At 45.3% G+C, this 25821-nt stretch overlaps 1 protein-coding gene across 5 annotated transcripts in view; it reads left to right on the forward strand.

Moving 5' to 3' along the window:
* PTCH1 (patched 1) overlaps positions 1 to 25821 on the forward strand; it is a 69585-nt gene that overhangs the window by 16255 nt on the left and 27509 nt on the right. For 4 of the 5 annotated variants that reach the window (XM_059141055.1, XM_059141053.1, XM_059141057.1 and 1 more), the window contains 10 exons: positions 13382 to 13571; positions 16660 to 16729; positions 16818 to 16909; positions 18324 to 18522; positions 18821 to 18942; positions 19748 to 19895; positions 20738 to 20869; positions 21272 to 21427; positions 22078 to 22176; positions 22703 to 22828. In XM_059141055.1, the coding sequence (XP_058997038.1) occupies positions 13382 to 13571; positions 16660 to 16729; positions 16818 to 16909; positions 18324 to 18522; positions 18821 to 18942; positions 19748 to 19895; positions 20738 to 20869; positions 21272 to 21427; positions 22078 to 22176; positions 22703 to 22828 (1334 nt within the window). The remainder of the gene's footprint in view (positions 1 to 13381; positions 13572 to 16659; positions 16730 to 16817; positions 16910 to 18323; positions 18523 to 18820; positions 18943 to 19747; positions 19896 to 20737; positions 20870 to 21271; positions 21428 to 22077; positions 22177 to 22702; positions 22829 to 25821) is intronic. The other variant, XM_059141054.1, reaches the window with a different exon arrangement.

Genomic DNA, 25821 nt, shown 5'->3' on the forward strand with positions numbered 1-25821 from the left:
AAGTTTGTTCCTTGCTAGTATGATGCCTTCAGCGTTCTTGAACTCAGGCAGTTGTAGGAATACATGAACTTCACTATCCTTTCTTTCCGTTTAGAGCAAGTTTTCTAACTATGGACATTTTGCTGGATAATTCTGTTATGGGGGTTGCCCTATGCCTCTTAGGATGTTTAGCAGCAACCTTGAACTCTACCTACTAGATGCTAGTAGCAACTTCCCAGTTGTGACAACCAAAGATTTTTCTAGTCATTGCCAAATTGAGGGGGGAGAGAATGTACAAAATCACTCCAATTGAGAAGCCCGGGTTTCGATAATAGATTCCAATTGGAAGACTCATGCTGTGCAGAGGGAAGGCTTTTATTATGATGGACTTGTGACAGCAAAGGCACTGCCATAAGTGCAAAAGAATTTTCTTTAAGGTAATGCCCCCTCCCCACCTCTATATTTACTGGCCTAGGTAACTAATGGTAACTAATTTTTTCTATTCTAATAATTTAAGTTTGTTTTCTTAGAATTACATTAAGTGTCCAATTTTAAAAAAAGACAAAAAACAAAATCCAGCATGACAAGTTGACAGAGAGAAGGGCAAGCCATGGAAGAAAGAAAAAGCTGTATATTCTAATATTTTCTTCCTTTGGGTAATTTAATTTTGAAGGCAGACCTTGTTGTATTTCAAGAACAGTAAGGTGAAGGTTTAGTATGAACGTGACTTTATAAAAAACAGGAAAAGACACCACTGGACTTAGTTCACATTGAAACAAGAGCTCCGTTTGGAAGCCTGTGCAGTGCATTAGCTCTTCCGTGGTCTAGGTCTCCTCCAGATGCTCCCGTCACAAACCTCCCCCCCACCCCCACCCCATGCCCTTCGGCAGCAGAGCCAAAGGCACATGGTAAGAGGCTGAGGTCTTGAGCTTGTATGGGCCCAGTGGGTTCTAATTTTACCTCCCCTTTTCAAAATTATCCCCCAGTTTCTGCTCTCTGGGGCTGTCCGTTTGGGGGCATTTCACAAGGGATAGAAAGACCTGCTGAAATGCAGCTCCTTTCTTCTCCTTGGTCCCCTATGCACTTTGAAAAATTAAGATGTTTATCGGGTCAGATTGCAATAGTGGGTGCCCACGTGCAGGTGCAAGGAGTTGTGGTTTTGGAGAAAAATGACTGAAAAATCAACACCCAACAATAATTGCTTGAAAATACCAAATAGCCTCAGGTGCCTTCTTCCCAGGCCACCTGACCCTCCGGATCTCCCGTGTCTCTTTACTGCCCACCATTCTTGACCCGCCGAAGGAGTGTCGAAGCGAGGTTGGGCGACGGGCTGTATCAGATACATGGACTGCTGCTTGGAGGCTCCAGAAGATGACAGCTTCCAGATGTACGAGCCGCCGGATCCATTTGTTTGGATTATGCACCACAGCTGATGGCGAGATTAACGCTGGCTGGACAAGCTATGGGAGATTTGTCTGGTTTCCACAATGCTGTGTTTATATTTCATTGGGATTTCTCCTTCAAAGCTGACCTCCCCGTGACCCCCAGAGCTCTGTCCACTCAGGCCAAGCTGTAACTTGTCTGCCCCTCTTCTCCTGATGTGTATGTGTGTGTGTGTATGGGGGTGGAGGGGTGGTGGTGGTCACAATTGTGCAGCGGAAGGGGCTGCTTTCATGGTTTACCATTCGCCCTTCCCCCCACCCCAGCTTCATGCCAGCTGTCTGCCCAGTTTTAGACCCAGAAGAGTGGTCTATTTTGTGGGGGTGGGCGGTAGGGAAGATGGAGGGGGCTTGATTTTGAAAGTCTTTTTAGCTTTGAAAACAAATACGGAAATATTTGAAAAGCATTATACAGGAGACCAGAGGCTGTTTTGCAGAAGTATAGTATTTTAGCTCAGCGCTAGTTTGATACTATTTTGAAAAAAGACACCCCTAAATAATCACCAGACCCGTGTGATCCTAATCCTATTTCCTTTGCCCTCACTGGCTCCCAGAAGCTCTTCTACCTCCCTCCCCTTCCCCTCTCCCATCCTTCTTTCCCCTCACCTACTCCTAAACTGCCCTAATCATTTCCTCCCAGTGGATCTCTGGAGTTACTAGTGTGAAATCTGAAATGGTAGTAAATCTGGTTAATCACAAACTGACAGGAGGGAATTAGAAAATGTATTCTTTCAAACCAGCTGTGGGAGATACCACATGCAAAGCTGCCGTTTGCATCCTTGGCGTTCTTATCTTAGTACGGGTTGGTTCCCCGACCTTACTCTTTGATGGGGTCTTGTCAGCAGAAGATGCACTTCCCCTATTGAAGAGCCATGGCATTTTTTTGGACTTTTGAGGTGCCTTAGAATTCACCGACAGATGGAGTGTGAAATTCGTCTTGGTCCCCTGTGTTTAACGTGTTGTGTGAAATACAGAAGAACTGTATAAAGGGCTAAATGCCCTTTAGCATTCCTTGAGATGCTAAGTAAAATGTAAACCGAGACATTCTAACCCAGGCACCATACTTCAGGTTCTCCCTGCATGGAACTCCCTCCAAAGGCAAAAGGAACACCGAAGAGGACAGAGTTCCTTATTCAGATTGTGGCTGACTTTGCCACATTAGATGGACCATCCACATGAGAGGTCCGAGAGCAGATGGTTTTGCTCATGAAGACGCTTCCAGCAGTACATAAGGAGGAAACTCCTTGGGATTTTCTTAGTGGGAACCCTCCTTGACCACACAGCTATCATCAGGGTCATCAAGATATAAGCACTTTTTTTACTTGTTCTCCACTCCCAAACTCTGAATTTGGGTCCTTCGTGATAAAACCTATTGGATTTGTTTCCCTTAAACTGGATTTAGGGTTGTTGTTGTTTTTTCCTTTATATGGTAATACCTATTTTTCTACTTGTGTGTATCTCTAGGTTTGACATGAATAATTCCATCTTCCAAAACAGTAGAATGCTGCCACTGAGAAACCTTGACTGTTGTAGAGAAAGATATGGGAAAGATGCATTCTGTCCCCAGTCCCTTCAAGACTATGACTATTTTGTTGTATTTGGGTTTATAGCATAGTTGGAAAAACTATGTGTTAGGGAAACTGTTGTTGGCGGGCAGTCAGGTATCTGCAAATGAATGACAACTTTGTTGTTGGAGAGATGTATCATGTGGAGGTAGGACCTTATTTCTAGAAACCCAGGTGTAAGTTGGCCCAAATCGTCCACACAGCTTGTGGGTCCCACAGTACCACTGGTGAGGTGTGGTGAGGTGAGGCTAGTGAGAAGCAAGTACCACCACACAAGCTTGATGTCTTGTCGTTAAGATAAATGAAAAGAATCAGTTTCCCCAGTTTATCAACCAGAATAGTTTTCAGTTACTGATGAAATGTGTATAAAAGTAAGCAAAAGGAACTAGAAGTGGGCTTTGTGAAGTCAATGTGCACGATTTTTTTCCCCTTAAATCATTGCTTAAGGGCTTCTGGCCCCTAGCTCAGGAATCCTGCCCAAAAATGCCAGATGTATTACACAGTCAAGTACTGCAATGTAAACACTGCTCTGTGCCATGAGGCAGGGTGGTCCGCTTCTATTAAAGAAGAGCCAGAGACCGGGAGGGGCCGAGAGGTATGCCCTGGGCTCTACAGCGGCCGGCAGTGGTCATGGTGTTTGGGCTTTTGTCGGCACAGTCAAGATTTGGAACTACAAAAACCTAGAGGAATTAATACTTTTTACTGGCAAACAAAAGCCACTTGAATTGGGATGCCAAAGAGAGCAAGATGTGGCTTGGATCATGTTGCCTCACTGGGTCAGATAAATTGATAAAATGTTGAACAGGATGGGGAGGGGCTGATAGGAACTGAGCTGTTGTTTTCCCAGTAGCATCTGGGAAAAAGCGTCACCCTTTTCATCTGCTGTGAGTTAAAGGGCAAGGGGGTGAAGCAAGAGGAGGAGCAGCTTCTCCCACCACGCTCTCCTGGATCTGAGAAAACCTCCTGGGTCGGTGTCCCTTCTGTGTGTACACCTAAGCTAGGGCACAGAGCTGTCCAGACCTGTGGTAGCGCTGGGGGGCCAGCCCAAGATATATTACAGATATATTATATAGATATGTTATATCTATATAGATATATTATATAGATGTATCATAAGATATGTTATAAAGAAATGGCCTTCCAGTTGGCTCCCAGTGTCTAGATTTCAGTAAAACATCTACTAATGATGATCCTTGGAAGGTAAGAGCGTTGGGCCGCCCCTCCAGTCAGACATGTTTCTATAGTGCTGCCGTCAATTTGAGGAAATTGGACTGCCTACACATTATCTGTATGTCCAAATAATCTAGTACTAAGCAGTCCTTAAACTGACTAAATTGAGGGTTTTTGAACATTAATATGAAGGTATTTTGTGAGTTAGGAGGAAATGGGGTTTCAATTTGAACTTGGGAAATTGTTTAAACAACCTGCAATAATATTATCCCGATTTTAGAGATCCATACTTCAGAGGGCTCTGAGAACATTGCTTTTAGAAACAGTGATGGTAAAAATGGGAATTTTTGAGATTAAGGAGAATGTAGGCTTCTTGACTCTCTCCCAGCACTTTTGTTTTTCTGTTTTGAATTCTCCCATTTCCCCACCCCCATTCCCTGATTTCCTTAGCTCCTTTAGGGGAGAAACTAGAAAACTTCACAAAATAGACACAGTGTCTTTTTAAATAGAAGTTTTCTAAGTATAACAAAAGAATTTTCGCTTGCTGCCTAAGAAATTATTTCTTTCCTCTTACCTGATTTTCCCCCATGCTTTTTTTGCATTGTTGTAGTAACTTTAAAAACAATAAATATGATGCCATCATTTTAGTCCACACATGATCCAGAAAAAAAATTGCACATGTTTAATACCTTGCTTAATTGCAAACAAAGCCTGCAATTTGAGAGAATTGGGATTAGGGCTAAATATCTATTAACTGCTCTTTCTAGAGATTTGGGGAATAGGATGACCCTTTTTTTCTTTTTCTTTTTTTTCTTTTTTCTTTCTTTTTTTTTTTTTTAAATAGGCTACAGTTTCACATGGCTCCCAAAAGAAATCTCTCTCCCTTTTTGTTTCCCACACCAATTGATTTATCATTTTGCTTGCAAGCAGATCCAGAATGTTAGGGCAAGAACACACTCACTTTTTTCTCGTAACTTTTTTGTTGCGGACCGAAACCAGTTGACTTGAATAAATTTTTCTGAGGCCTGAATGTAGCCAGCAACGTGGAAAAATCTTGCCATTCAGGGCCGTCTGAATGTACATTTCAGCCACACAGTAAGCTGCATTGGTAGGCACTGGAGTGCTAAATACAACCATTTTTCGCAGCATCGAGTTAGACAGGTGATTAGCATAATTAGCACCGAGCAGCCATACATATGGTAATGCTGAGTGTGTAAATGCCAGCTGCGGTGTAAAATTTATGTCAGGGGTCGGCAGGGCTGTGCGAAAGTATTGTGTTCCAGCTGCAGGTCAGGGCCGCCAAAGCTTACCTCCTTTTCTCTTGTTGGTGAATGCGCCAAACAGAAGGGAAAGACAGAAATATAACAGACACGGCTTTGACGGGACAGCCCAGTTCTGTGCAAGAGGGACTGTTCTATAAAACACACACACACACCCTCGCACACCCTTGCAGAAATCCCACTGCTTTCTCTATAAATTGTGTTTGCTTCGTGCAGGGAGCCCATGAGCGACAGCCAGGATGTGGGTTTGGGTAGGTAAAAGGGCCAAGTGATTTCTTGGGAGGCAAAGTTTCCGTCACTGAGTTTTGAAAAGGAGTTAAGAGTAGGTCCTCTGGCTTAGGCCCATCTCTTACTACTCACCCTCCACTCCCATCCCCCATTGTTTTCCTTCAAATAAATGGGACCCTCCGCCCCCCAACATGGGATAGGACTATGATATAAGGTTCCAACAGCGCAGCTCTTTTCCCAAATTGCTTGACTGGTTTTAGCAAAGGACTACAAGTTTCTTTGTGTTGTGTTTCTGGGGCAGCTCCGCTACTACTACGCTCACCGCCACTGTCAGACCCATTTTGGTAGGGCTCTTGCTTGACAGGAGAACCGTCTTGAATGGCCCACGCCCTTGGAAATGCATGATGGGGGAATTTATGGCTGTTCCGAGGTCATGCATTTTGCACTCCAAGCGCTTCTCCTGCTGTCTCCTCCCCTTTTTCAGTTGGTGGCTATAAGGAGTGGTGGTGGTGACAGAACAGAGTTCACACCATGCTGACCTGGTGATGAAACTTCCTCCCAGCCCCAGGGGGTCCTTATGCATAAACCCCTAATCCAGCTAATCCTGATGGCAACAGAATCCCCGAGGGTAGCTCCCGGTGAGGGTGTGGGAGATAAAGCGGCCAGCGTGATGTTCCTTGGCCCTGGCCTGCCTGTGGAGGTGGGGATTCTCATTGTTTTCCGCCCCTGTGGAGCTCCAGGAGGAGGCCCAGGCTGGATAATGGCAAAAAGACTGTCCAGAGCAGAAAGGTGATGTCAGCCCCGCAGCAGCTAGGAGAAGGGAGCTGGGGTTAATGTTACTCAGCGGCCTGAATGCTGGGGTAGAGAGCCCCGCCACCATGCAAGCACTTGATTTTTGTTGTAGTGGTTGGGTTGTGTGGTTTTTGTTGTTTGTTTTTTTTAATGAAGACTTTAGGAGGCCTTAACTAAGAATTTAGGACTTGATCACAGCACTAATGTCGTGGCTTCTTGGGCCGGCACTGCCTCTGACTGAGCTGCTCTCCTTCTGCCTCTTCCAGGCTTGCGGCTCCTGCAGAAAGAAAGGACTTAGGTTTGCATCTACTTGCTTGTGGGCTTGAGCATTCAGGTGACATCACCGTAGGGCCTGGGGCAGTTCACAGTGGGCAAGCGCACAGCTAGGGACAGAGCAGAGCTCCATTCTGTTATGTCCTGCTGGACGCCAGGAACAGCCTTGAGTCTGCAGCTGCGACTTCACGTGGCCTGGCTTTGGTGGGGTTGTCCGCAGCCCTCATTTGCCACAGCAGTAAGTGACTGGGGAAGAATGGGTCTCCCGATAGACTCAGTGTCATCTTGGGAGCCGGTGGCCTTGGAGAGCGAGAATACCAGGTGGGGGGAGCTGTGGCAGGCGGCAGGTCTGGGGTGGGTACAGTGCTGGGCTGACCTGATCGTGTCCGACAGGGTGAGCGGGCAGCTTCAGGGAAAGCCATTCAGAGAAGCAGCCTGGGCGGTAACAGATGGCACCACAAACAGCTGGTATGGGGGCTTGTGGTGGGGGGGCATGCTCAGGCCTGCTACCTCTTCTACTGAGTTCCGCCCTCCTTACCACCCCCCTCGGCCCTCCCCTCCTCCCCTCCTGCCCTAGGCTGCCCCTGGGGAGGTGTGGGGATGTGTCCTGCTCTTGTCTTGTTTTCGTGGTTTTCACTCACTGGGCTCACTTCATGAAGGCAAATTCTCTTTGGGCTATCTGATTCTAGCATTTTCCCATGGCAACACCCAAGGGCACAATCCCACGAGGAGAAAAACAGCCCAGAAGCTTAAGCAGCAGTTGGCTAGTCATGAATAAAAGAGATGGCTGGAAGAGTGACTAAAACTCACAGCTCAGGAGTTTTCAGTCAATTGCCCAAATTACTGAATCTTCATTTTTTTCAATTTAGAAAATGAGCTGGTGCTAATAATTTTGCAGTTACACCCTTTTGGAGATTTGTAGTTTTTCACCCTCACAATAACTAATCGCAACATTGAAAGAAGGACCTGAAGTAACTAAAGGGGAAGAAAAAAAATCTCTCTAGAGGCTGTTAGAGAATTCATGGGATTAATCAAATGCAAATGCTCAGCTTGCATATACACAGACCCCATTTTCCTAATTGGACTCTGAGTGGGTACTTTTCAGGCTGAAAGGGTCATTTGTTTTGACTGATTGACTTTTTGAGGCTTTGGGAAGAATTAATATCTTACACAGATGACTGCCTGTTCCCAAGGCTCTGTATTGAGGCTGTTCATTCATTCATTCCTCTGACACGCCGGGTGTGCGCATGTGCCTGGTGTGCCGAGGTAAATGGGCGGCGGGCAGTGCCTCCCTGAAAGGACTTGGAATTTACTGGAAACAGCACTTCGTATGGTCCCTCAGATCACCTTTCTGTGGATCACAATAAGCTTTTGCTAAAAGCTTTTTGCATGAGTGCCACAGGCGTTTATTAAGCTCCACACAGAGGCTTTGCTGAGGAATGGTACCAGGCGGGAGAGCATCATGAGGGCAGCATCTTTCTTCGACCATGGATTGAAATAGCATTGGCCCTGAGGTATGGACCCCTGGGTGGAATGGCTTCCCACCTGAGCTGACCTTTCTTCACCTTGGAAAGCCATAATGGTTTGATTTCAGGAGGAAAGGATCAGCAGAGTTTGAATGAGAACTTCTTTGCACAAGTGATGCTTTTTTACCCCACCTCTTTCAAAGAATTGGTTTGAACCTTAGATTTCTAGAGAATTTCCAGGTAAAGAGGCATAAGATGGCTTGCTTTCTGTATGCTCTCACCTCTCTGCCCCCTCTAAGACAGGCCCCCCTTGGGGACCAGAAGGAAAATGGGGGCCTGTTGGCAGCCACCCATGGGGCTCTACTGGAAAAGCTATCTTCTCGGTGTCAGGAAACACTCTGGGAGACAATGTTGTTGTCCTTCAAATTAAAAAATACCAGTTGTTTGTCCCTTGTAATACTTTGGAGCATTCCAAAACCTCTAGCTGTGAGCTTGGAATGGTCTGGTGTGTGGAATTTGGCTCTCTTAGAGTTGTGTCCTCAACAAGTGCTCAGGAGCCACAAGGTTCTCTCAGGGAAGTTGAATGCTGGGTTGAGGGTTGGTTCCACCTCCTGTTGGAGGGGTGGTGGTGAGCTTGGGCAAGTCCCCCACACTGCAGCGACTTTTCCTCTTCTGTAAAATAAGGGCGATGCTCCGTGGCCTGTGATAAATGAATAAGTGACCAGATGAATAGATGCCTGCTCAGCTCCTGGTTAAGGGTTTGGGACATTTCTCACACATTGGTAATACCACACCACAATACGAGGTTAGTAGTAGCATTTTCATCCCATTTCACAGAGAAGGTTACTGAGGCCCTGCTGTGTCGAGGATTTGTTGCAAAGCTTCGACTCAGAACCCAGCCCTTCTGATCCAGGTTCTCATCATGTGACTGTCCAGTCCAGCTTGCCCCAGCTCAGTGCGGAAGCAGCACCATGCAAAATATTTATAAATAGGTAAAGAAATGTGAAATGGCTTTGCAAATGGAAAACGTACATAAATTTGAAAGGTTATTTTGTGTCCCGGGATCCTGAGATAACATTTTTTACGCATCTCATTCAAAGAGTTTGGTTGTTATTTTATTGTTAAAAGTTGTTGCGTTTGGAAGGAGGAAAAGAGTATAAGAGGACTTTAGAATATGAGGAATAGGCATGTTATTTTTGCATTGGGCTTGTTTTTCATTGAGATCCCTACCAAGTAGCCTTCGTATTTTTCCCCCTTTGTCATGCGGAAGTCTTTAATTGTACTAGCTCCGTGCAGAAAAATTAAGAAATAGCAATAAACTTTCCCAAAGGGAAATGGGTAAATATTCTCCATAAACCTCCTAGCTCTCAGTATGTACCCATAGCTACATCATCAATACTGAGAATTATGGCTCATTCTGCTCAGTAGTCAGAAACCATTTCCCAGACTGCACCTGGGATTTTAGCCATTTGAAGGGGGTTCTGTAGGGCTTCCTGGCGGTGGAGCTTCACACCACTGCCTGATGGGGAAGATGGGCTAGATTAGGAACAGCTCTGGGCTGTCACTCAGCTGTGATTTAGGTTAGGCTTTTGCTAGGGTAGCAGAAGTCAGGTGAGTCCGTAAAATCACTCCTTCCAGAGAGGTTTCTGTTTCTGGTAGCTCGTTCCAGAGCCCCTTGGGTGAATACTGATGTAAGAGCATATGAATGCTGCGTAGTTTATGACACAGGTACACCCGAGAAGGAGCTAAGTCTACCAGCGCAACCAAGTGAATGACATAATTATAGTCTCACCGCGTTCCAGCCACACCGGCCTCCTTTTTCTTCCTGTTGCAAGCCAAAAGGGGGTCTGGTTCCTCTGCCCAGGCACTGTTCCCCCAGCCCTTCAAAGTCAGGCTGAATATTCCTTATATTTAGATCTTCCCCGGGCCACTCCATTTGAAGTGGTCTTTCCCCTTTCCTGCCACCCAGTGACTCACGTGGAATCACCACCTTGATTGCTGCCATGGCACTTATCCTGCCATGAGGTTAGCTTATCCATGTGTCTGTCTGTCAGCGCTGTGCTTCACTGGCCAGCGAGCTGTTTGGAGCTGAACACGCTGTCCTCACCCACCGCAGCACCCCACCGTTGAGCGCACAGTAGGTGTCCTCATCTGCTCGTCAGGTGAATGAACTGTGGTATGGCTTTCTGTCAAGGAAAGTGGATGTCAGTGAGACTTTCTTAAAGTGACTGAATAATTTTGCAAAGACATTCATATTTGGTTAAATATAAGAAGAAATATTAAATAAAATATGGCTGTGTAGTATTCAGTTCAAAAGAAGTTGAATTTAACAGTACTCAAAAGTGGGATACAGCTTAGGTGGTTGAAGACACTTCAGATTCAGGGTCTTTCATCTCTAGCTGCTCTGTCTACCCACAGTGATAGTCCGGTCTTGGTTGAAACCAGTTGTCATGTTAGCAAAATACTAAATTTATCCCTAGAACACAGAGATGAACGAACAAAAAGATTTTCAATTCCAGAAATATGACACACACCTTTATTAAAATATTTGCATTTATTTAAAATGTATGTCTTAAACCATCTAAAAAGTGACCCTATAAAGCCTATGAAGTACATTTTATATCTTACAGCAAATAGCATCCTTTCTGACACCCCCTGTAATAAAATAATTGACCTATTGTAAGGTCGGTCTGAAAGCACGTAGAAAGTTCTTTCCAGGAGCATGAGCCTTGATGTGATCTTTATTTATTTATTTAAGATTTTATTTATTTATTCGACAGAGAGAGATCACAAGTAGATAGAGAGGCAGGCAGAGAGAGAGAGGGAAACAGGCTCCCTGCTGAGGACTCGATCCCAGGACCCTAAGATCATGACCTGAGCCCAAGGCAGCAGCTTAACCCACTGAGCCACCCGTGCTCTTCTCTTGGGTCTTCACCTTTTTCCATTATAGTGTCAGGCTGCTGCTCTTAGGCAGGGAAGAGGAGGGTGGGGGGGGGTGTCTGTGGTCCCACTTTGCTGTTACTCTTTTGTTTGTACCTCATGGTTTTAATTTACCTGAAGTCTTAAGGTTCAGGAAAGATAAAAGGAAGCAGAACTTTGCAAGCAGAACAAGGGATCATATGCTATGCCAATGCTTGAGGAGCTGGTGGAAATATTTATGATTTATAGGTGTGGGGCATTGATGTCATGCCCCAAAAAAGGGGAAGAAGTTCAGCCTTTTTCCCCCCCAAAAGGCTATTTGGAGCTCCTTGGCTTGGAGCTCTGTAGCTTTTCAGAAGTGACCTCTGGACTAATAATTGGCTTTTTAGCCTCAAACAGTCTTTTTATCTCCAGAGAATGTGGATTGAGTCTAATTCAGTTCACTAGTTAATTGGTTGAAATAATGCATTGTGATTCCTGCCAGAAGGAGACAGACCCTGCCTGCAGGCAGCTTTAGAAGAGCATCCTGAAAAGGCCTGGGACTTCTTGTAAATTTATCCTTTGTTGCAAGTTTCCTATGTTTTCCTATGTGGTCTTTCTTTAACTTCAGAATGGTGGCAGGGTCCTCGCAATTCCCCAGGGCATCTGTCAACGTTTTCTGCCCCGGGAGGGTTAATAGGTTCTGTAACCGATTGGTAATTTCCCCCTCTCTGCCCCCCCTCCCCCATGCCAGCTCCCCGCCTGTTCTCCTCCTCTTTGACACACCCCACAGTATGTTCCGCCTCACCTCACAGTAGTCCTTAGTGGCCTTGACCATCTGCGTGGACCTGCACAGATGATCCTGCCAGTCTGTGAATCTGGACTAGCTTTCCTAATGAGGGCATTATTTGCTTTTTTAGCCTGCCCCCTTGTTTATAAAATATGCCAAGAGAGCTAAACAAACCGTTGTTCCCAGTACTTACTTACTTGCCCAAACCAAATGTTTATGTCCTTGAATACTAAATTTGAAGAAAAAGGAATCCTCCTCGTGGGAAAGCTTAGGATGATTGTTGAAGGGTCTTTCTACACTGCTGCTGAAGGCCTGTTATTGAGTAAACATGCAACTTACCAGTGACTTCAGGAACTATTCAGACTCACTGTTCAGATTCAGCAGCTGGCCTTGGAGTATGTGTGTAGGGAGGGGGAGAAGGGGGGGTGCTATTCTAGAATTCTCTCTCTGCTGCCCTCCTGCCCCCTTCCTGAACAACCCCTTCCCTGTGGCTCTATTGGGTCAAAGCACCCTCCTCTCCAAGAGCACTCTCCTTCGGTATCCCCGCACACCTATCCTGTTAGGAAGTGAAACTCCCTTCCCCCCCATACCTCCCAGCCAGGTGGCAGCATTCTGAACTTGGCCTGTTCGAAAACCATAATTAAAATATAACGCAGGGCCTAAGGAAGTAGGCAAAAAAGCAGTTTGCAGTAACAATGTGCCGCATACCTTGTCGCCCTGGCCTGTGGCTTGTCCCACTGTGGCTGGCCTGCTGGAGAGCCGGTTGGTCCTGGGGCTGGGGCTCTGGCCTCTGCAGCAGGTTCAGAATCACAAGGGGAGCTTCTGGAACACAGGCTGCCTGCTTCCGGGCCACTCAGAACCTGGCACCTCTGTTCCAGGATGCTGCCAGGTGAGTCTGGTGGAGCCAGGACCCAGAGACTGGCCGTCCGGGCCATGGCGGAAACATTTGGTTCCTCTCAAGTCCAGCTGATGTGAATCACATTATTTATCTTCTCCTGGCACGTTTTGTCCTGAACACACATTTGCCACCTTTCCTTGTTTCTTTTGCTAGATTATTTAGAAGAAGAGTGTAAATTGAAGCCATTTATCTTGAACTGGGCTGCAGGGGCACATTGTTTACACAAGTGAAAGAAATTGTAACAGGGGTGTTTGGTCTGGACTGCAGGGAAAAGGTGTCTCAAGTTTTCCTTCCCCCTCCCCCTCCACACATATGGTGTATTAGTTAGGAGGTGCACAAACACGTATGCATTAAGTTTGCATATGCAATGGGCAGGACAGTTGTTCACGGGTTTAGTGAATATTTTTAATGTTTTTCATTGGTGAAATGAACGTCGCCAATAATAATAATGGTGAATGTTGCCCACCCCCACCCCCAAACATCTCCCATACATGTTCATAACCAGAGATCATTTATCACGTATTCTGCACCTCTAGTGAGATAACAGAACATGAATTTGTGGGGATGTTGCTGTTCTAATTGAAGCCTGTACATGTTTGTCAGTTGGTGGACGAGTAAGTCGTGAATTAAATTATACTCGCCAGAAGATTGGAGAAGAGGCTATGTTTAATCCTCAACTCATGATTCAGACCCCGAAAGAAGACGGTGCTAATGTCCTGACCCCAGAAGCCCTCCGACAACACCTGGACTCAGCCCTCCAGGCCAGCCGAGTCCATGTATATATGTATAACAGGTAAGCTGGTGGAAAGAAGCTGCTGGTTTTAGTAAGTTACCTTGCCCTGGAAATATGCTTAGAGTGTTAGTTCAGATAGTTTTCTAATGAAGTGATTCTTTAAAAAAAAATCTTGATTTTTGTTTCTAGAGATTAGTGATAAATCAAATACATGTTCATGTATTTTCAGTAAGTATCTAGGCCCTATATACCCAAAATGAATCTGATCCTTCAAGCAGTTGTTTGTGGGGCTATATACCCATTCTGAAGACATGTCATTGCTTAAGATGTTTTCGGAGAAGTTACCGTTGGAATTGCCTTTCGTCTACTTTAAAAGAATGGGGGGAAAAAAGTAAGAGCTTACTTCTGGTTACTTTGTACTCCCCACAGTTATTGGCAATTGGTATGTATTACACAGTGCCCAACAGGTTGAGCCACTCTGGTGAATTCTTACTGAAAGGAGTCATGTACTGCTTCACAAAATATTATCCTTTAGCTTCATAGCTAATTTAACAATGCTGTGGGTATAGTAAAAACATACAAAGACTTCTGGATCAAAACTGACAGTCCTTTTTCTTCTCTATTGAAACAGTGAGTTATTCAGGGCAGGGATCAAATCTCTTGTCCATCCTTGCACCCCAGCGTTTAGATCAGGGTGGGCACTTGGATTTTATTGATTGACTAACTGCCTAGATTATGAATTTGAACTGGGTCTTCTCCCTGAGCTATTGAGAAGACTGTCACTAAACCTTCTTTTCAGGGGACCACTGAGTTGGAATTTACCTAACCTTATCCTGTCCCTCACCAAGGCTTTTAAGCACTTTTTTTGTTTTAAGATTTTATTTTTTTAAATTTATTTTAGAGAGAGAGAACTAGTGGGGGTAGAGGCAGAGGGAGAGGGAGAAGCAGAATCCCAAGCAGACTCCACACTGAGCATGGAGCCTGATACAGGGCTCGATCTCACGGCACATGAGATCGTGACTTGAGCCGAAACCAGGAGTCAGATGCCTAACCAACTGAGCCACCCAGGCACTGCTTTGAAGCACCTTTTAACTGAGTGGTTGATAGTACAGTTTTTCACAGGAGAGGTGAGTAAGTGGCTTTGTAGGCATACTCAGTGGCCAGGGAGAATGAAGAGAAGGCATAAAAGGAAAATCTGGACTTGTCCCTGCTGTGGTAACCTCCACTCTCCGTGGGCTCAACTGGACTGGCTAAGACCCATGTTGCTGGAGACCAAACCCTAGCATCCAGCATGAATCACATGTTCTTGTTGCCTCATCTGAAAATTACTGATCACATGTGGTCTACTCTCCTTAGGGGGCTCTGAGAACAAAATGAGGTACATGTAATGGATGAAAGGGAAAACGTAAAGAGAGATTCTGACACTTTGGTCAGGCAGACTTGACTAGTGAGCACACCCTGCTCTATCAGCACATCCCTCCCATTCTGTAGAGGAAGCAACTACCCAACGCAGTTTTGCAAAGTTTGTAGGGAGAGGCCCGGTAAAGAACGTGGAAATGGGCATTCTAGGGCCACTGCAAGCATGCTGACCCATTTTTAACATAGGGGGAACCCTATCTTGAAGGGACTTGTCACTTACACACTTAAGGAGAAGATGTGGGTGTCTGTACAATAAAATTACACTCTTTTTATGTGTGATGGAACCAGAGAACTTGTATGCATTGCAATGAGCTTTAAAGAACACCTAGTTCAACCCTTCTCATTTTTTAAGCTAGAAAACCAGGAAGTAGATCAATTAGAGCATTTGTCCAAGGTCTTATAATTATTAAACAGTAGAGCTAGGTTTCAAATGCTTTCTTCTGGCTCCAAGACCCCCTAGAGGTTTCTCTAATGCACAGTCATGCCCTTCTCAAGGAAGTGAGTTCACTGACCAAGTGATATTGAGGACCTCCTCAGGCTAGATAGTCTATGTTGTTGCTGTGTGGAATTCAGAATGAATATATACAAAGATGCATCCGTGGTGGGTGGGTGGATGGAAGGATGGATGAATAACTTGAGCCCTTCACTCAGGAGCTGATGGTCTGGTTAGAAAGAGGGAAGACATCAGTGTAGATGGGTACATCCAAAGCCAAGCACAGGCGCTCCCCAGCCCAGGTACTCCAGGTATGAAGGAGATCAGACCAGCAGTGCTCTGGAGTTCAAGAGAAGGGGTGATTTTCAGTAGCACTGGGCAGTAACAGCCTAGTGGGAAGGGGTGGCATTTCGTTGGGGACCTTGCAGGATAGATGTGAAGGTTCCATAGGGAAGTGGGCTAAGTCCAGAACGTTCCTTTGGGTGACAAATACAAAAAAAAAGAGGAGACCAACAAAATAGAGCAGTTTAGAGAGACTTAAAAACGTATTTTTCTTCTGGTTTTGCCATCCCTACCCTTTTAAATTTTACTCTTTTTTCAAGGTAAGTTTATCTTCCTGAGACACTTGGAAAGACATGGGCTTACAGAGCATTTTTATAGAGATGACAGAATAAGAGATAGGTGATAGATAGTAAGGTAATTGTGGAACAGTATATTTAATGTCCTGCCTATAGAACAAGAATAAAAAGCTGGAAAGTAGGAAATCTGGCCACCTGGCAGTGTTGTTAACAGCATTCATGGTGAAGAGCAGGAGAATTCATTTTGAACACTGTTAATAAGGACATTAACTCCAGTAAAAAAAAAAAGTCAGTAATATTTTCCCACCTGAATATATGTTAATATGTTAGAAACCTTACTAATTAGTCTCCATTTATTTTGAATTTGTGATAATTCAACTCTGAATTATCTTCCCTGAAATTGTAATGTATGTAGGAAAAAGCAGATTAATGGTGTAAACAAGATTATTGGGAGGATACTTAAGAAAACAAGACTTTTCAAGTACTTTGGTAGCATTCATTTACATAAACACCCACATGTTATATACAGTTGAGTATTATCTATTCATTAAAGCAAGCCTGTTGAGTCTTTACTTGGCAAAAGTTGTGCTCCTTTTGACAGATACTAAAAAGTGATCGAAATTGCAGTTCTTTTTAAATGTTCTATAGTTCCAACTTTGCACTGATTTCCTTAGGTTATTACAGTAAGAATGTTTGTCTCTGCTTTCTATTTCACTAGACAGTGGAAATTGGAACACTTGTGTTACAAATCCGGAGAACTTATCACAGAAACAGGTTACATGGATCAGGTATAGTTTCCTTTTTTTTTCCAAGAAATTCTCAAAAATTCCTCAGTGGTTATCCTAACATGTGGCCTGTTCTTTTTAACTTTGACAGATAATAGAATATCTTTACCCTTGTTTAATTATTACACCTTTGGACTGCTTCTGGGAAGGGGCAAAGTTACAATCTGGGACAGCATACCTACTGTAAGTATGTGATCTTATTTTCTGATGTCTGTGATTTCTAAACTTTAGAATGTATCGGATGTTACTGGATCATTATTTATTCTATTTCAGTTTTGAACAAGAAATAAAAACATTGAAATTCCAGGGGCATTTTTTGAGTGAATAGTGGGGGGAGAGGGGACGTCAGCAGAATGTTTTTCCTCTTTTCAAAAAAAAGTTCTGAAGGCACCATTAAATTTCATTCACTTTTACCAACCTATTTATATGCAAATAAAATGCAAATTCTTTCAGTATGTATGATTTTTAACTCTTTAATAAAGTGTTCGCAGTTTTGCTAACCAGGCACTGCCATAGGTTTAAGTTATTTTGTAAGGAAAGAGAATGTATTAGTGTATTAGTGTATTAATGTATTAGTGCATACATGTCAGAATTTAATATATTGAGTTAAAGTTCAAGATTCCTGCAGAGTAAAACACTAACCTTTCTTTGGATCACATTAATGACATTGAAGGGGGAAATCCGCTATCTTTGAAGGCCATGGTAGGGGATGCCTCACAGGTTACCAGTTGGATATTATATACTCTGCATCTTTTAAGAAATAATTGTTAATCAGTGTAGACATTTTCAGTTAATTATGCAAGAGTTCGTGCTTGGGTTATTGTTTCTGTCCTAGCTTACGCATATCTGCAAAAGCAATTTGCAGTGGCCATACCCTGACCTTCAGTGTACAGTTTTAGATGGGAAATAAGGGGTTTTGTGTTTTCTGGTTGGGAGATTCTGAATAATGACTTCAGCCTGGTTAAGCAGCTACAGTGTGGTTTGAACCACATAACAGGCAGCCAAAAGCCTTTCTGGTCTGTCAACAGCACAGATTCAAAAGTGAGTGTGGGGGGAAGTGGCCTTGATGGTGGTGATGGCAGAGGCAGCAGGGGGCTTTCGAGGTCCACTGCCAGGCTGTCAGAGAGAACTCATAAGTATGGGATTATTGAAGGTAATGGAGATCAAATATTTTGATTGACGACATTTACAAAGCATTTATAAGGCTGGGAAGTGCTAATTTGACATCATGATTCCCTCTTCTCCCCCCTGCCCCCTGCCACTGCCCCACCTCCCCCAACCCTTATTTTTGGATTTCAGTCTTTGGCAAATTTTAATTTCAGGTGTTAAAGAGGACATAGTAGCCAGTAACGAGTCTTTGATCTCTTCGTTAACTTACAAGCTCTCTGCTTGCCATTTCCATTCATGAGTTATTTTCCTGACCGGGTTTGCATACAGATCCCCGGGAAAGGAGCACTCATTTTCCATGCCAGGGTCCCCGCGCTGCAGCACTCCCAGAAAGCCTCGTGCAGCCCGGACGCAGTATACACGATCTGCACAGGCTCAGAGGCTTGGAAAAGCCTCTTTTCATGGTTTCGCCTTCTAATTTCTTTCACAGAGGTAAGCCTCCTTTGCAGTGGACAAACTTTGACCCTTTGGAATTCCTGGAAGAGTTAAAGAAAATAAACTATCAAGTGGACAGCTGGGAGGAAATGCTGAATAAGGCTGAAGTTGGTCATGGTTATATGGACCGGCCCTGCCTCAACCCGGCTGATCCAGACTGCCCGGCCACAGCCCCCAACAAGAATGCAACCAAAGTGAGTACAGTCATTGATTCTGCTCCCAGGGACCGAGAGCAAAGCTTGCTGTCTTCCCCCCATGCCTAGTCCTATTATTTTCATTTTTAAGATTTGATTTTCAACGATCTTTTTTTGTCTATGGAGCTAAGTTTGTTTATAGAGCTAAATTTTGCTGCAAGATTTGCCGTATGCCTCTCATTAGCCTTGTTATTAATGTTCTCTCTGAAACAAACAAGCCCTTAATGCACTGGATTTTAACAAGACATGTGACCTGCCTGCTAATTCCCATAATTATGTGGCTGTCTTTTTATTTTAGCCTCTTGATGTGGCCCTTGTTTTGAACGGTGGATGTCATGGATTATCCCGAAAGTATATGCACTGGCAGGAGGAACTGATTGTGGGTGGCACAGTCAAGAATAGCACTGGGAAGCTTGTCAGGTAATCCAGCACATGGAGGAAAAATCCAAGCCATCTATTTTTTTTGTCCTTTCCTCAGAAACCACTTTCCTCCTGACATCTGCAAGTGTATTTGTACTAATACCTAACTGTTATCCTAGCTAGCCGTCTGGTGTAATAGAATATTAGGAAATACTAGTGGACCAGACCAGCTTGAAAAACCACCCTGTGGGGAATTTTTCAAGCGATTTGTTGTTTTCATCGGGACCATAAGTTAGTGACTGTAGGTTTGTAGAAGACCTATTACGTAGAAAATGGGGGCAAGTGTAAGGCAGGCGGGTGGCAGTGGTCACAGCGAGTAGGGAGGAGCGGTAGGAGCTCAGTTCTGTCACAGACTGGCCGACAGCCGACGGCTGAACAAGAACCCTCCTCTGGGCACTCGCAGACTCCCCTCGGTCAAGCGTCAGGCTCTCCATCTGAGATCTCTCCCTGAGGAGGGCTGTCGGCTGGGATTTCTGCACACCCGAGCGCACACTCCCGAGCCCAGCGTATCTGGTCAAGCTATCTGCTCCCCCACCCTTCCTGTCTCACTGACTAGAAACTGAGAAAGGGAATTGCTTATTAATTGAATTTTGGGGTATATCTGTAAAAGGTTTGTAAGGTTACACCTTTAATATGGTACATCCATCTATTAAGTAAAATCACCATCCAGGTCCCATTTAATGGAAACATGTGCTCTTGTAGGAGAGAAGGGCTGTGAGTGAGGCAGGGCGTGCGTTCAGGAGTTTAAGCAGGAAGGACAGCTTCCTGGGAATGCTGATGTCGTGTCTTTGCCTCCTTGTCACAGTGCCCACGCCTTGCAGACCATGTTTCAGTTAATGACTCCCAAGCAAATGTATGAGCACTTCAAGGGGTACGAGTATGTCTCGCACATCAACTGGAACGAGGACAAGGCAGCGGCCATCCTGGAGGCTTGGCAGAGGACCTACGTGGAGGTAAGTGGGCGCATTCCAACGCCCACCTTTGAATCTGGGTACAAACCCCTCAGTTACTCCGTGCTTCATTGTTGCCATGTTTTAAAACGGGTTTTGCTTGGTTTGGTTTGGTTTGGTTTTTTCACTGGAACCTGTTTTCAAAACACATCGTCATTTTGGGGACCTGGTAGAGTGAAAACTTTTTTTCCTTTCCTAGATATGGAAACCTTCCTGTGTGGGTGATGGCTAATTTTAATTGGGACGCGTAAGACGTTTTGAGTGACCAATTGTGAACTCCAGAGCGAAGGCGTAACAGTTTTTAAAAAAACACTGGGTTAGCAAGAAAAAGTGTCTGGAAAACATTAGCAAAGCATAGAATCTGTTCACAGCAGCAGTCCCCCTTGGTTAGGTCATGTGACAGGAGCTGGCCTTTGTTTCCCAAGCAGTGACCTCTGCTGAGCTGCATGTGACCTTTTAAAAGTGGCCAGCGAATGAAGGGGGGAGCAGTGGCCACAAGAATGAGTTGTTTTGGATTGGGGGGAGCCGATGGGACCACAGGTCTGTTGTAGAGCCGCGGAGAGAAGAAGGTCGGCCTCAGGTGCACAGGACCTAGAGATACTGTAGACATCGGGCACCGGCTCACCATGGCACCACATTCCCAGCTGACCGGCAGTGGCCTTCATTGTTCCGGGACCACGGTCATTTCATGTCAGTCCGAAGTTCAAACCTGAATCATGTAGAACTCTTTTTAATGCATCAGAAAAAAGTGAGGCTTTAGTGGAGGGGACACGTCCCCCAAGGTCTGTGATCTTGAAGCTCACTGACACTTCCATTCTGTTTGGGACTTTATGTCGTGACCACAGGTGGTTCATCAAAGTGTTGCTCCCAACTCCACTCAGAAGGTGCTTTCCTTTACCACGACGACCCTGGACGACATCCTGAAGTCCTTCTCTGATGTCAGTGTCATCCGAGTGGCCAGTGGCTACCTACTGATGGTAACAGTCAGCTCGGTTCTCCAGGGGGAGCACGGGGGGAGAGCTGGTTTAGTTTTTGGGTTTGATCTCTTCCATGACTGCCCCTGCTTTTTAACTGCTCTTAACACACACATGCATCCAAGACAGAGAGAGCTCGGCTTTGATTTCAAAAGTGGTCGTGTAAAGCGTTTTCTCCCATTTGCGGTTTGCCCATCTTTGACTCATATTATTTCATGTGATGTCTGTAGTGTAAATTGTTGTTGGATTTCATAAGTTCTACCTGTTGATTTGGGGTGATGGGTGGGGGAAAACATTAGAATCCTTACACATTCTAATGTTTGGCTTTTGTTTTGTGTCTCCCCCTTCCCTGTCTCCCCCTCCTCATTCCTTCACCTGCCCCCCACCCCGTTGTTCTGCTCGCAGCTTGCCTATGCCTGTTTAACCATGCTGCGCTGGGACTGCTCCAAGTCCCAGGGTGCCGTGGGGCTGGCTGGCGTCCTGTTGGTTGCACTGTCAGTGGCTGCAGGATTGGGCCTGTGCTCATTGATCGGGATTTCCTTTAACGCTGCAACAACTCAGGTACTAAAGGAGCCATCCGTCCACTGTTTGTCGACAAATACCACCTCCCCAGGCTTGGCCCAGTGGCCTCCTCTGTGTCCATGTCACCCACAGGTCCTCCGACCTTTACTACCAAGATGCCACACTTCCTGGGAGGCGGGGGGGTTGCTATCTCCTAAGTGGAGCCCTTGACACTGGGTGGAAGTTCTGTGGGGACTTGGTGGTGGTAGAGAAGCTTCACTTATCAACGCAGTGAAGGTCATTCATTAGAGCCATGGTTCTCAGACTTGAGTGTGCGGTAGAGTCATGCGAAGGGCTGGTGACATCTCCAATTGCTGGGCTCCACTCCTGGAGTTTCTAATCCTGTTCTCCATGATGCGCATCCAGGCATCGTGTTCTGAGAACCACTGCTTCTGATGGGTTAGCTTCCTTATCATTTATTAGCTTAAGTAAAAAAATAGTAGGGCTTAAAAATAGAAATGGATAGATAAGACCTCCTGTGAGCCAGAGGGCTAGATCCAGGGGATTTTAACCTGGGAACTAGGTTCTTCACCATGAGCTGCTGTAAGCTGCCCTGAGGGTAGTTGCTGGGGGCAATGTTCCCCATGGCTCTAGAAGGAACTGAATTGGACTTCATGTGTCTAACGCACCACCCTTTGTGTTCACTGCAGGTTTTGCCATTTCTTGCTCTTGGCGTTGGCGTGGATGATGTTTTCCTTCTGGCACATGCATTTAGTGAAACAGGACAGAATAAAAGAATCCCTTTTGAGGTAATAGAAAAACAAAAGCAGAAAGCTTTGGAGCCAGCCAAAATCACCTCTGTTCTTGAGTATTTGTCCTTTAATTTTCTTGAATCTGGCCTAGTAGACCAAGTCAATGACATGTTACTGCCTCTAAATGAGTGAAAGAGATGAGAAGAATTGCAGAACACCTATTTCAAAGCCCGTATTTGCTTTTCTGGATTTTTGTGGGGTTTTGGGGTTACTTTGTCCCCACCCTCCCTCCTCTCCCAACACACCCCTTTTAAATCCTAAAAATTGACTTCAGTGATTGTCTCACAGCTCTGTGCTTTGGATGCGGTAGTCGGGAACGCACAGGACTGTATAGGTAGTCCTGAAAGCATTTTCGATGCCAGTATCAGGGGTAGGCAGAGATAACCCTTTCTTCCACTCTGACGTCAGCATGATAAACTACGTGTTGTCTCCATGTGTCGTGAATTTGAACTATTGGCCTGACCTGTGGCATGAGGGGACCCCACGTTGTGCAGCTCTCAGCACTGTGGTTTCTCGTCCTCAGGACAGGACTGGAGAGTGCCTCAAGCGCACGGGAGCCAGCGTGGCCCTCACCTCCATCAGCAACGTCACCGCCTTCTTTATGGCCGCACTGATCCCCATTCCCGCCCTGCGAGCCTTCTCCCTCCAGGTGAGTTTACAGGGCTGAAACATGTTGCGAGCACAGCACGGAGGCCGAGTGGCCCGCCTCCCCTCCCTCTCTAACGTGTTTCTGGTACTACTGCCAGAATCCAGGTAGCGTGTCCGCATCTGGGGCTCTTATGGTAGAAGCTTCCTGATGCAACAAGCCCAACACTCCCTCTAAAATACATCTCAGGGCTCTTCCCCTTCTTTTAGTCCTAGAGCCCAGACACTGGGTAGCCCCAGGACCTGCTGCCTTAGGGAGTGGTCCTTCGCTGTATAGTGAGACTAAAACAACACGAGGGCCACTCTGTATAGGGTGCTGAGAAGCTCCCCTGTTCCGGACAGCCAGAAGTCCTCTGGTTTCATCCACAGTGTGGCCAGATTGTGGCCATCCCTGCTGCCAGTGCCCACTGGGCTTCCCTGCTGGTTTCCTCAGCCCCAAAGCGCCACCCACCCTCTCTGTTTCCCTAAAGCAGCAACACAAGGCAGTTGTACAGAGCAGATTTTCCTGACCAAGAGGAAGAGGCTGCGGTATAGACCAGGCCAGGTGATCACTTAGAATTGTATACGGTTGACCCTTGAACAACATGGGGTTTGGGGGTGCTGACACCCCTCCCACACAGTCAGATCTTCATATAACTTTGAGCTCCCCTGAAATTTAACTACTAATAGCCGCTGTTGACCGGAAGCCTTACTGATAACATAAACAATCAATTAACACATGCCTAATCCATCTGTTTACTTACAACAAAATAAGCTAGGGGGAAACGTTATTAAGAAAAAACTAAGGAAGAGAAAAATACATCTCGAGTGCTGCAGTGTGTTTATTGGAAACAGTCAACCTCAAAGTGGACCCGTGCGGTTCAAACCCGTGTTGTTCGAGGGTCCGCTGGACTAGCTCCCACCGTCCAAATATAGGGGCCATCCTCCGCCTGTAGGGGTTTGTCGGTGGCCCGCACTCACTCACCGCCTCTTCCCTTAGCTCCTCCACAGTCTCTTCCAGCCCTCTCTTCTTTTGGTCTCCTACCCTCCTCTCAGGCTGCAAAGAAAAGTCAAAATGCCTCCGCCCTCCTTCTGCAGAGCAGTGTGGCTCCTGCATTGTACTGCTCTCTCTTCCCAAACCAGGCCCTTCTACACCTAGAGGCCACCGAGATATTTCTGTGGCGCAGAGAGCCAGCTTATACGAACGGTAAGAATGGAGAGCTCCCTAGGCTGGGGACACAGCTCTGGTCCATTCTGTGCTTGGTCTGGAGTGCTGGCAGGGCTCTGCGGCTGCTTGGAAACTCAGGAATCCTGACACCGGTCAGCACAGCAGAAGAAGAACGCTAACTGACCGGTTTGGGATGGGGTCCTCCTAAGCCCCAAATGGTTTCAGGTTTTGGTATCGCAAAGATGTTACCAAAGTTTTGTGAATTAAATTCACTTTAAAGTTTCAACTGTTTTCTAAGAGAGGAGCGGTGGTTTCCCCCCTTATTCTCTATCACTATGATATCATCTATCCTCTCTCAGTATGACGATAATTTATGAGATGGCCAGGTTTTCAAGGGAAAATACTTTCAGTGTCACCTTTTTTTTTTAAAGAACGAGGGGCAGAGGGAGAAAGAGAGCAGGCTCCACATTCAGTGCGGAGCCCGATTTCACAATCCTGACATCATCACCTGAGCCAAAAATCAAGAGCTGGGGTCGTTTATCCAACAGAGCCACCCAGGCGCCCCTTGGGGTCACTTTTTAAGCTGTTCTTATATCCAGCTTCTTCCTACTGCTTTACTCTTGTTAATCACCAGAAGGGTGATTTCCTGTGTCCAGGAAGAGAAACTGACAAATCGTAAGTTTGGTTTCTCTTTATGCTTTTGTCCACACTCTTCGCTCCTTCATAGTCTTCATATTTGAATTTCATTTCAGCGATGGCTTATGAAGACCTGAGCAGCTAATGATTCTGCTGTGTCTGGGGCATTAGACTTATTTAATACTTAGTGTAAGACAGAACATGAGAAAAGATTTTTACACCAATTACTGCAACCATCACCCCCGAAAGAAAAATACTAAAAAAAAAAAAAGAAAGAAAGAAAAAAAAGAAAATAATAAAGGGTTTATTATAAATATCTAAAAGTAGAAGTAATAAGTGAACTAATGCATAAAGTTAAATCTGAATAAGAAAATGAAAATATATCTAGCTGCCTCACTGCTCAGTGATGTAGAAGACAAGTGAAAGGGGCCCGCTTAAGTGTTGGGACAATTACCTTTCTAGAATGCCTTTCTGCACGGGTATGCCCGTCTGCAGTCTCCCAATCTTACTGCCTTCACCCGCAGCAGACGCCAGTGTTGAGAAATTGTCCCCCTCCTGTGACAGTGAGACCCTCTCCCGCCTCTCGCCCTTTCCACTCGCCTTTTCCTCGCTGCTCTTTATTTCTGCTCCGCCTCACGCTCCTTCATTTCTTCTTGTGTGTCTCTCTCTCATTTTGTCCTCTCCTCTCTCAGTACACTGATGATTCATCAAGGCATACTGTCCTTTAATGATACCCTATGGTGTGGTGGTCTGAAAAGCTACATGAGTTTCCCTTACGCCTTTTAGAAAAGCCAGTACGCTAAAGTTCTCCCCAGGTAAGCAAGCACCTTACCGAAATGAAATGAGTACTGTGTGTTTTGCATTTCTATTCCAAGCCCCTGGGATACCACTTTAGAAAACTGAGGCCTTCCAGGAGTCCTCTTGAATTAATGACTGACTTCGCATATTATTGGCTCATTCTCTGTCAAAAAAACAAACTAAAAAATAAATAAATAAGGAAAAGGAAAGAAAAAGAAAATGTAAGAAGAAAAGAGAGTGAATGTGTTGTGCTTTTTGCTGTAGCCATCAGAAATTTACACTGGTTTCCTTTTAAATAGATTGACATTCAAAGTTGACCCTGATATAGCTTCTCTTTCTTTTAGTGAATTGGGTTAAGTTGTGCCTCCAGGTATTCATTTGCATTTGTGTTCTCAGGATACTATAGGTTAAGCCTC

The sequence above is a fragment of the Mustela lutreola genome, chromosome 12, assembly GCF_030435805.1.
Source record: "Mustela lutreola isolate mMusLut2 chromosome 12, mMusLut2.pri, whole genome shotgun sequence".
Classification (NCBI taxonomy): domain Eukaryota; kingdom Metazoa; phylum Chordata; class Mammalia; order Carnivora; family Mustelidae; genus Mustela; species Mustela lutreola.